The sequence below is a fragment of the Harpia harpyja genome, chromosome 6 (genome assembly GCF_026419915.1).
Source record: "Harpia harpyja isolate bHarHar1 chromosome 6, bHarHar1 primary haplotype, whole genome shotgun sequence".
In the NCBI taxonomy this organism is placed as follows: Eukaryota; Metazoa; Chordata; class Aves; order Accipitriformes; family Accipitridae; genus Harpia; species Harpia harpyja.
This window is the reverse complement of record NC_068945.1, coordinates 25,468,925-25,481,243: the sequence shown is the minus strand read 5'-3', so window position 1 is coordinate 25,481,243 and position 12,319 is coordinate 25,468,925. Positions and strand designations below refer to the sequence as shown.

Here is a 12,319-nt window from a genome sequence, read left to right as displayed (position 1 = left end):
GCTGGAGATCTAGGTTCTGGCACAAGCATCCTGTCTGTCCTTGGATGTGTTATTTAGCCCTTGGTACACTTTTGTTCCTCATCTGTAGAACAGCTCTGCCTTGCTTCCCAAGGATACTGTGAGGAACGGCACACAGAATAAAGATTATGTGTTCAGACCCCATTCTAGTGGGTGTCACACCACAAGCTATGATAACAGTATCTAAGCAGATAAGACTAGCTAAGATAACAGCTGAGGCTGCGCAGTCTCTCCAGGCAGTGCATTATCTACACTGCAGAGAGCTGTATGCTGTGCATGTGCAGTACAAGTGGTCTGTCACCCAGAGTGCTAAGCTCCAAGTAGTGTTGGGCTATAAAGTCTACACGTGCACAGGCATGCTTTGAGCTCATTCTCTCTTCGAGCCCCTTGCAGAAAGGGCTACCAGCTAGACTAATCATTCCTCTGAGAAGCTGCTCAGGCCCTTCCTACAGGACCCTTACAGTCGTCACTCCTCGCATCTTCTGCACCATCAAGCTCAACATGACTGCCTATGAAGTAACTAGTGATGTTGAACTGGGGTTTGGTTTTAAACTCCTGGACCTAATTCCCTGTTCACATTACCATCAGGGACACCACTGTCAGGGTTGCTGAAGGAAGCGTGCTCTGCCTCTCAAAAAGCGCTTCGGCTCACCCCTCAGTGACCCTCATCAATGCTAGCAACTGTCACGCTAATTGACCCAGTGCTGGGGGCAGACAGGGCCTGCCTCATCCTCTGATGACTAAAGAAAATTCACCGTGACCTTGGTTCTCAGGGAAGGAAAAAGAAAATTTGGCAACAGGGAATCTTCTACAAATGCCTTCTTTCAAAACAAATAAAACAATACCTTAAGCATTATTTTTGGATACACAAAATATCCTGGAAGTGCTATTAGACCAGTCAGAAGAAAACCAACCATAAAGCTAGCCTCTCTCCTAACTGCTACCCTCAGAGTCCTCCTGTCACCACAAATGTGTATTTTCGGAAGCATAATGACAGGGAACAAAGTATTAGCAAGCATCACATGGTGGTGTCTGCTAGTGCTACTCTATTTCCAGCTGGGTCAGCATTCGCCTTAGCAGCCCCCATACTGCCTCAGAAATGCACATGCAAATCCTGTGGTGGTTCCTGCCGCATGATTAACTTCACCCTGTGATACAATGTTCCTCCCTCTGTCCCTCCTATGTGAGGTCACACTAGATACCAAGGCTTGGAGTTATCTTGCCTAACCCTCAGCTACCTAAAATTTAGGCCCTTCATATGAATTAGGCAACCTCGCTAGTCAAACGCCAAGAACGGGCACCTCCAGCACAACTCAGCCCATCCTAAAGTATCTGTCTACAACTAGTGGGCTGAATTACAATTCAGTGGTTCCTGTCTCTCTCCATTGACAATCAAGAGAGCCTGGAAGACTCAACAGCTCATTTTAGTCTGTCTAAAATTAAACTAAATTAATCCCACCCCACTTCTTTCCTCTTGGGACTATCACGTTTCACCCCTTAGACTCATTTTACAGATTAGCAACAAACCAAGGAAAGCCTCCTTGCTTCTGGCAGCCTGTGCAGAGTGCTGCCATGGTCAACCAGGACTGTTTGTGCACATGGAGTAGAAATATCTTATCTCCTTGTTTCCTTTGCAGTTTCCTGAAATAGGTTTGGGCCCTTCTCAGAATGCACTGCAACATCACAGAACATGTGGGGGTTAGATCAGTCCTGTGCCGATTTCTGACATGTGATCTTGAAATATTGGGGGAGGCAGAGGTTGCTTGAAAAAGCACAAGGCCTTTTCAGACAACAAACTTGAACGCTAGAAAGCCTGGCACTATTCTGTGCCTGTGCGCTGACCTTGTGCTCCAGTCCAGGCCCCAAGCTCGTTTAGTTGTGAAATTCAGCAACGAGTTCAGGAGTGTTAGTGAGAGCAAGAATCAGCCACAGCAAACTCCAAGTAACCCATGAAAAATACAAAGATTGTTTGTTGCCTTTTAAGGCTCTCAATGCTTTTCACAGGCAATTCAGTACACACTGGTAGACTAAATGCTTGTTTATTTTTCATCAGCAGGTGCAGATGGGTTTATAGGTGGCCAGAAAACACTGACACGTTAGTTTTATCTTCAGACTTGTTCCCATGCAGCTGTGCAGAGCCATAGGCCTCCTTAGTTTTCTTTTCAGCAGGAGGACAGTCAGCTTTCATTGGGGCGAGCAAGGGAGAGATTTGCTGTGTCATTCTGAGCTCCCCCACTGTATGGAGCTGAATCCCTCTTTATACTGAAGTCTCTAAGCTCAGCAGAAAGACAGCAGGGTTTCAAAGAAGACACTTTGTTTGCTTATCAAGAACTATGTGCTCTGGACATTCCAGTTCTACTGAGCACTTTGGCTGCTTCAGGTTCCTTCCTGCTAAAAGTCACAGTTAAATGTGCAATGCAACAGCTCACCAGCCCACCATCTATGTAGCAGGCATAGAGGCAGTTTGACCAACACACAATTTCCACTTTAAAATCACTCTTGCTTTTGTTGGACACATAGCTTCCTAACAAAACACTGTGGAGCTGCTCCTGCAAAAAGGCAATTGTTCTCTTGTGGTCTCAGCGCGAGGACATTGCAGATTACTGCAGTATCTGCTGTAAACACCCTGGCCCTGTGCTGCATAATAACCCAATGAAAACAGCCAGGACAGGCTCAGGCATCTTATTTAAAGATTGACACAATGGTGGCTATCGACAATAGAGTGGCTGCTGCTCCATTCAACATGCTCACCTGGCCTGGGCTTGTGCTCCTCCCCATGCAAGCAGACACAGAGAAGCCTTTTCTATTCGTAGCAGGGACACTGCTGCAGGCTCCTAGGTCAGAGGAGGAATGCTTAATGCTGTTCCAGAGACCTCTGACACTGCAGCTCACTGGCTGACAATGGGACAGGCTGCGTCATTGGTTACGAGAGAGGCTAGCGTTATGGTTGGTAAAAGGTAGTAGTTCATTTTGGGGACTACTGTTATTCTGGATCACCACTGGACCCTGTTCATGGTCATATGTTAGGAAGCGCCAAACTCTTGGAACTGAGTAGGAGGGAAAGTAGAGGTCCTGGACAGACCAGATGAAAACAGAAAAAGAAAAGTTGATGAAGCCACTGCAGCATGTGGACGTTGAGTAGTTTTGTGAAATGGTGTACATTTGCTGAGCTGGAGAGTGACAAAACTGGACAAGAACAGCACAGAGTGCTGCAAGCCTGATGAGGCCAGGGACAGCCATCAAAAAAACAAACAAACGAAAAAAAGGAGTGGTAGCATTATCTCACTGTTGCCAACATAACCAGTTGTCTTCTTTACAAATACAAGTTAATCAACAAATATATATTTCCTTTTGAGTCCTAAAAAGAAATTTTTAAGATGAAGGAAATTAGTAAGCCCAGCACCTCATGCCCTCTTATTCAAAGTGCTAGCATTCCACTCTAGTGGAAGAGCCATGCCAGGACCAGATTTGGCTACGTGTGCGGTTTTGCGACAGCTTATGAAACAGGCTTTGCGTCTCCTCCTCCCAGCTTTCGTGCTTAGCTATAAACTGCCTTATAAAGAGAGTTACTGTTACGAGGCAGGCAAGTGACTGGTTTTTTCTGAACCTTTACTTTGTCTAATATGTTTCAGATTTCTGCAGTCTCTGCCAAAGCTTTTCCATTCCCTTTCTTTTTTCTTTTTTTTTTTTTTTAAAGACATAAACCAGTCTTATGACTAGAATGGCATAGCCAAGAAAAACAATCTAGGGCTGATTTTTAGCATTACATAACAAGGGGTCAGTTTAAGAAAAAAACCTAAGTCCACAGCAGCAGGTTGAGTGCAGTTTGTGCAGAAAAGAATTAGAGCTCTGAAGAGAGGAACTAGAGAAACCAAGAAACTGGCATAGGAGATCAACATCTTTTCATCTCTGAGTCAATACTTTACAGCTCTTCTGAGCTGATGATATTTGGAAGCTACAGTGTTTGGTTTAGCTTTATATAAAGACTTCACTATACGAGTTTCACTTGTTCCATACATGGAAAAAAATGCCATCATTCTAACTGGTGGTCACAAAGAATACGAGGAAAGAAAAGATGAAAGACCATTCTCCCAAGGCTGGCAGACCCCCTACCACCACATCCTGAATTTAATTAAAGTGTTGCATGGAAGAGCTTGCATTTCCACAGTCTAATACTGTGTATGTTGAACACAAACAGGACTCCAGTACCTAGAGAAGCCCATCTGGCATCTTTTACTACCAGAAATTTTAAAAATAAAGCAAGAATTCAGGTATTCAGCATCATATGCCAGGAATGACCTCTTACTGCTCCCTTCCCCTCTCCAGGCAAATTTCTACCAATTGCTGGTTACCTTCCATTCTGGCTGACCAATATGAAAAGTTGACATGCTGTTATTTTAAGTATGCAAACTCTGTTCATTATTACATGTTAATTAGAATCGTTATCATATCTACAAGCCTGTGTGAAGTGCCTCCAAACATACCTTCATCTGCTTGACTGTGTATCGCATTGTTCCAAATGGTCCATCTTTCATGAGCTTCTTCCCCACAACTTTAGCTCGGATCACTGTCGTAAGAGAGGAAAAATACAACAAATTATAAACAACTTTGCACAACATTTAGGCTAGACCCTCCACTTCAAAAAAGCCACTTAGATAAATTATTCTGTAAAATAAAACAAAACTCCAGGCCAACCTTCCTCTCAATTTATTCTAAATCTCACACACAACGAAGGCATGTAAAATGGGATGCCAAAGCAAGTATTTATTTAGAGGAAATCCAGTTCTGTGTGAAGAATAAGAACAAGCATTATTTATGTTGAAATCTCACTGAAATCTGCAAAGCAGACTATAGCCGGGACCAAGCCAGGTTAAAATCTTTGCACCAAGCCACTGGCATGAAGTTCATATTTAATGTCTTAACTCTCAACATATGGAATGATGTTCAACAATTGTTCTTTGGGTGCCCAATGCAGCTTCCATTTCCCAATAACCACAACAATACAGTACAGCACACTGGAATATCCCATATCTGGGGATTTCACTACCGCTGCCACCTTTCAGATACCACAAAACTCCCAACAAATGGCTCCCTCCAACAAATGGCTACTGTGCAAAAACAGATTGTTCAGCAACCATCAAATCCACAGTGAAAGCTGCCAGGCCAGCCAGAAGCCACCTGGAAGACAAACTAAAGCTGACCCATCAGACCTTACATACACTGCATTTCATTTCTTCGTGGATACTAAGGGGAATTTTGTGTGCATGCATGTACACAGCATCCAGCCTGACACAGATACCTCCATTGTACCACAGCAATGCCAACTGAGCCCAAGCCATCATAGACAAGGATTTTTAGGTCCCTCAGATGGATCTAGTGGGTAGTTTACAGTCAGTGCTTAATGAAGAGTCCTCAGGCTCCTCTATTTTTGAGGCATTCCACAAAAACCCCTACTGTTCCATCGATCCTCTTCGAAAAAGTTCTGCAATCACCTGCTCATTATCTTAGTAGAGGAGCAAAGCTTAGTGACTGGGCAGGCATTATTCAGCTTAAGTCCACTCACCTAGAACAATCATATCACATTATACAAGCACCAGAAGTGGCTTAATTTTTACAAGGGCTGCAGAAAATGAGACTGGAGAAGACCAATCCTGGGAAGAATAAGGATCACTGTTAGAAAACCCTATATGCCACGCGTACAAACAACAGGACAAAAAAATAAACTAGGGAACTCAAAATTCCATCAGTGAAAAGAAACATCAAAACTACAATATAACCGTGCAAATCTTACCTAAAATCGTATTCATCAATCTTATTCATCAAGCTTCTCATTACAAGGGCTATGAAAATTATTCCAGTAAAATAATCCAAAGAATGCAACATACTCATAACACAACTGACAATGTATAGTTATACATAAATCCCCCAGAACTCCCTTTTTTGTGGAAGAAGAGGTATCACCTACTTTTGCATACAGCTTGTATCAGTACACCATTGCAAACAACGCACCTCTGCTGAATATATGGCCCAATGGTCCGGACTACTGAAATCCAGCAACTAAAATGGACCACATACATAATTTCCTCTGAGCCTAAGAAGGTCCTGATCATAACTCCCTGCACAGGACAGAGGTACTGCTTTCACAGCAATCTTTTGCAGCATGTCGTCTGTGTTTTGCTGAATGTGTCATACTAATGCATCACAGAAAACAATTCATTAAAAAGCAGGAAGTCATGGAAGGGAGATAAAGAGGTGGAGGTACTCCTTCGCAAGCAGGAAAACCCGAGTTATTATTTACATTACAGCACTATCGAAAAGCAGCAACAAAGTTCAGAGATCCATTTTGCTTGCTATATAGGATATTAAACTAGCATCTTGTTGCTTCTTAGCTCATTTAGGTTTCAAACAGCTGTAGAAGCCCACTGGAAGAAATGGGAAAAAGAGGAGGCTAAGTTTTTGTTCACTATCTAGACCAAATTAATAAGGCAAAAAGCTTGTCCCAGCTTTCTGAATAATCTGAAGAACAGATCTAAAGGAAGACATAGGTCTGGTTATACACACACCAGTTCCTGGAACGTGTTCCATGAGGATGGTGTAAAATGAAGACAAACTCACTCTGCTCTGATTTATATCCCATGCTTCAGCCAGACTTGTCAAATAAATTTTAAACTAGGTAAGACAGTCCTGCTGGCTTTGATTCAAAGGACCAACAAAACCTTCATTCATTGAGTGTAAAAATTCATTCTTAATTTTTTTTTTAAACTTCTATTATCCAATGGCAGTAAAAGTCAGTACAATTTTATTGATTCTTCTATTTAACAAGTTGTTCAGACTTCAATTTACTCTCTTCTTCAAAATTTAGTAGCTATATTGAAGCATGTCCTTGAGGACTGCAAATACCTTTAAAGAACTAGGTTCTTCCATTTGTTGCCCCCAACCACCACAACCACCAATGAAGCTACAAAAACCAGACTGCCTAAGGGTCAATGAGAAAGAACACAATTTCTTTTGTGTTTCACAAGGCTTTGTGAATTCCAGGGCACTTCACTAATGCTGGAGTCTATAGCAAAGGGTGTCAAAAGTCTTATCTTCATCTATTGCATATCTGATACACTGAAATTGAAAAACCTGGTGTTTGCCCAACACATCTGAAATCAACAATGAAATCTTGTATCTTACTGACAATGATAGGAAATATACTAAAAGGCAATATTACAAAATGCTAGGGTGTCCAAACCAGAGCATAGTTAGCATAAAAGATGACAGGCACATTCCCAATTGCTGACAAAATATCTAAACCCCCATTTTCTTCATGTACGTCACTGCTAGCTTGGCAGCTCTTTATCTTCTAGTTAGAGTAGCACAGCCACTTCAGAAAGAAACCAGCTTTGATTTACGGACTAATCCACAGCTTCACCAAAGGACCAAAGATTCAAAATGCACATCTACACTAGAACGTTAACAGCATTGTAATTTCAACTGATGCTACCCTTCCAAGCAAGTGGAAGGACCTGTATTTTCATGCTATTGCTCCCCGGTAAAGTTTGAGAACAACCACCATCCTACCAAATTCACCTAGTAAAAACGATGAAAAACCTTAGCATGGGCCGTCACTTCAAGCCTTTTGTAAATGGGTCAAGCCCACTGTATATCAGAGAAGCCGCCTTTATCAACCAACTAGTAACTTTTCTAGGTAAGTTCCTTCCATTACCAAAAAGCTAGGAATGACCAAAGAACCCACCCTACCTCTTTCTTCCCATATTAAAGGAAAAGTCAAGCTGTTAGCCAAGGAGCAGAGGATACTCCAACTTAAGTCCACCCCCTGTATTTTGTGAGGCTGACACCCCCTGAGGATTAGATGCATCTGGGTAACTGGAGAGAAATGCTGGATGGACAGGACTGCTCAGAGGTTGCTCTTGGATGTCCAGCTTCATCACCCTAAGCCTCCACACATGAAAGCCACTTGTAAATCTACCCAGAACAGAGCTCTAAGTAGCACATCTGCAGCCACATGTTGCCCAGTTCCTATCTTTGCTCCTTCAAACTGTCGCTCACAAGTTATACTGCTGGACCACTCTTCACACCTGGTCAGAAGATAAAGAATATTGCTCCTTACTGAGCGGGGACCATGCATACTTGCCAGGGGAATTTTTCACCCTCTGCAAATTATCAGAAATCTACAGTATTTCTGCTGCAAATTCAGTCCGTGGTATGTTAACAAAGTAAACTGTTTACTTCTGGGGACTCCTACTGCTTGAGCAGAATGAGGCAAAACGTGCTCTAAGTGCTCCCCTGAAGTCCTTCCTTCTCCCTGAAGCTCTTTTACAGTCCTGCTATTACTGATGGGAAACTTTATCCCACACAAGTGGTCACCAAAATAGCTGCATATTTTTAAACCACAATTCCTTTGAAGTACTGCCTATGAAAATACTCTGGGATGAATGTTTCTCAGTACTTTGGGGTTCCAGGTCGGGTCACTTTGTGGGACTGGAGCAGTTGGCAAGGTCTCATGAGTGGTTTGTAATTATTTATGAAAAGTTAAATTAGATGAGGATATAAATCTTGATGAGATAAGCATGGCAGCCATACTATGATTCAAAGAGGAGAAAACATATGCGCTGCTTCTCAACATTTGACATGATTAAAAACCTGAGGGAGAGAACGGAGAGAAAGAAAACCAGATATTTAGTTGATATTCTAAAAAAAAAATTAAAATAACAACCTGCTGTGTTTGAGGATTCAAGAAATACATCTAACAACGTATCACAAATGATTAATGTATTTATGTCTTTTCCCTTCCCTCCTTGCCTTTTTTTTTTTTTTTAATGTAATCTAGCTTAATGCTTAGGAAAACAGAGATGGCTCAGATTTGCCACAGGACTAGTATAATGCAAGCAGCTAATGGTTTGTATTTCACTGGCATCTCTAGGGTGGTACAAACTGTCTGCATGTGCATGTATACACACAAATACACCCAAAAATCACTTACATCTTTTCCAAATGTCACTGCATCAGGTCTTATAAAGGCAAAAAATCAGAATGGGCATAGGAGAAAAAGGCCCTATACGCACTTTTTATTTGCGCAAATGCACACTTATCTAACTCAACTACTCTCTAACTTTATCCCTTACTCTGTGGCCATTTTCTCAAGGAAAAGGTAAAAGGCCTAAAGGTAAGATATGAAGCAGAAGAGGACACTGGCTTTACAGCTGAGATAGCAGAAGGCATTCTTTTCATGAGGCAAGCAGTAGACAAAACAGGCAATGACCGATGTGAGGGAAGTGGACATGTGAGATCAAGACAAGCATTTGCCAGGAAACAACATGGTGAAAAGACTTGTAATTACCAAGTCATTTCATCCAGGCACACACTAGCTACTAGGTGTGTAGTAGCCCTTTTTCCCCAACTGAAAAGCAAAGGCACCAACTGTCTTCGTGTCCTTTATGGGGGCCAGCCACTAGATGGTGACACTATCACAAATCTCACCTTCCGTTAACGAGAGGGCAGTAGTACACGCAGAAGCTAACACCAGGAACCCCAATTGTATGCCCAACTGCACCATGAGAACCAGATGCTTTCATGCAAGTGGGCTGGTTGTCATCCATAAACAGCATTTTAAGTGGAGACACACACCCCTTAGAGACCAGGATTTGCTCCAAACCCATTTCCCTTGTGACCAATTATCATGAATGGCTCAGGAGAGTAATAAATGCTACACTTCTCATTATTGTTTCAAGGATTTATTTTATTGGTTTGCAATATGAGTATTTTTAAGTGAGAGGTTTGGCTGAGATGCATGCTCACTGCATTTAAGTAAGTGAAGGATGTGGAGGATTCATGTTGTTTACTAATGGAGACACGGGGGACAAGTTATTCTCCCAGTCCATTCTCTGACATGCCAATAGAGGCAAAATAAAATATATGGGGAACAGCAACGTGACCAGGAGGCTGAAGAAAAGCTCCTTCTATCCTGAGGCCACTGACTACACCAGGACCTTCTATCTTGAGGTCACTGACTACACCAGGAACTGGACAGCAAAACCAACCCCCAACAGAATGGTGCACTTGGAAATGCTGCCTTAACACTAGACACAGGACATGCCAAGGAGGATGGTTGCCACTTTATTCATACAAGGGCTCACTTCCAAGAGCAATTTACTGAGAACTTTTTACCAACTTTACTAGCAGCTCTCTCATTCAGCCTGTCTCACAAAAACTCCTTACTGTGCTGGTACATGCTAAAGGGCTCACATCATGCAGGGCTAAGGCAGCTGGTATGTTTTAAGACTGCTGAGCATACCTATGACACTACTGAGGTATTAGTTTATTCTGGCATTTATGGGAGTGTCTCCTAACCTGGTCAAGGCAGGATGCTTTTACACACAGACTTTCTAGCATTGGTGCTGCTGGTGCTGCTAAAAAGGCAGAATTGCTCTGTCTTGCTCACTCTCTCATGAGCTGCATTCCTTTTCCCACTCCCTTGGCTGATCTGTTAGCAATTATTACCAACACTCTTGGCCTCCCTAAAAACAGAGGACCGTAACTACAAGTGGATTGTGTCCTTTGGACTGGAAGTCTGGCCCAGCTATATGCAGCCTCTTGGGATGCTCTATTAAATTGCCCGGTGGCTGTAGCCTTATATGAGCAGCAAGTGGGTGGGACCTGCTTTGGAAGGAGGACAAGAAAGCAGCCTCTCACCCATTCCTCCACTTCCACAGCAAAGCAGAACGGAGAGGGAAATGCTGACAGGAATCCACTGACAGCAGGGGATTCATGAAGAGGGAAAAAAAACAGATAGAAGTCTCCAGTCTGTTTGATGATCTGTCTGTATTGAAAGTCACCTCCTCCTACATAACCAAAATAGAATTCTTTTACAAATCAGAGTATTGAATTCGAAGGCTTCTTGCAAAGTGCCAGAAGGCTGAAAAAATACAATAGAGAAGCTTCCTCTTGCCTCGTTCCATCATGACCTTCAGTCAAAGCCACAAGAGCAAAGCCAACCTCTTTTGCTTTGTCTTGGAAGAAGCCAAATCCATCTGTGCTGGTACACAGCATCACCAGAGAACCTCATCAAGAAAGCAAAAAAAGGTAGTGAAGTAAGAGGTTCACTGCTGGCTGCCTTCCTCTGATACTCCTCACCAACAAACTAGCTCCCATTACTGGCAGTCCAAATCTTGACCTCTTGCCTTTTCAAAGTGCTCTGAGGAACACTGAGAAAGAGCACCTTCTTGACAACAATCACCTCTACCAGTCAGACAGTTGTCACATAAATATCACATTGGAAAGGACTTGTGCTTACTTCAGCAAGCGCGTTGGAACATTTTGACTAACAGTAAAAGTCCAAATAAAAACAGGAAGGCAAGACACCCAGATATCTTTCCTTCCCATTTTCTAACCAGAACTATGACATTTACTTTTGGCCTTTGTTTTACAGATCCAAAAAACTTTCCCTGTCTGTGGCACAGCAAGGCTGTTTGAAGGCCACCCAAAAAAAGTGGAAGGCTATTAAATGACTTCACCCCGGCCCAAGCTCTGTCTAAAACTGATTACAATTGCACTTCCTAAGTATTAACCAGTTTTCCCATCCCTGCAGATTTCATTCCCACTGAGAGTCTGTTTGCACAACACGCTGTACTGCTTGATTTCCAATGCTGCAAAATAAGGAATGATACAACAGTTTCATACAAGACTATGATTGCATCAGACTTCCCATCAAAAGTTCAAAAAGTGTAAACTGCTCTAGAAGGGCTTTACTTGGGAGAAAGTTAATCCTCCCAACAAGACCACAAATTAAAGACGCAAGGTTGCATAAAACAAGCAGAACTTGGTTTGTGCTTGGCATTTCACCTGTAGCTTATTAATTGGATACAGTTTTTCTGATGGCAGCAGTAGCAAGCATTTTTTTCCCTCCCCATATGGTCCACCTCACCCTATGGAAGCCCAAGCTCCCTTTGAAATACATTAGAATCAGAGAAAAATGAGAGGTCTCTGTTAGATAAGAAACTGCAAATACTCTTCTAGACATTTCATTCAGGTTCCTATACGCAATTTGGTTGAAGACTCTTCAGCTGCCCAGCACTGTCCGTGCATCTAACCTCTGATGTTAGCTCCCTTGCTTTCCAATCATACGCACATAGTCTATTGGGAGGATGGAGGAAAGACTGAAAGGAGGAGGAAGAAAGGAGGGATCTAAAATGCATTTATATCCATTTACAAATAGAATCTTCTAGATCCATGTGTAGATGGTATGTTTCGTGCCAAGGGAAACTAGCTTCAGAACATACCTTGTGATAAACACAGA

At 42.5% G+C, this 12,319-nt stretch overlaps 2 protein-coding genes across 2 annotated transcripts in view; one reads left to right on the top strand and one right to left on the bottom strand.

Moving 5' to 3' along the window:
- SYN3 (synapsin III) overlaps positions 1–12,319 on the top strand; it is a 183,902-nt gene that overhangs the window by 56,538 nt on the left and 115,045 nt on the right. The gene's annotated exons all lie outside the window — the stretch shown is intronic.
- The window catches only part of TIMP3 (TIMP metallopeptidase inhibitor 3), a 39,372-nt gene that overhangs the window by 7,971 nt on the left and 19,082 nt on the right, over positions 1–12,319 (bottom strand). Inside the window, exon 2 of the mRNA XM_052789788.1 lies at positions 4,503–4,585. Coding sequence (XP_052645748.1) covers positions 4,503–4,585 — 83 coding nt within the window. The remainder of the gene's footprint in view (positions 1–4,502; positions 4,586–12,319) is intronic.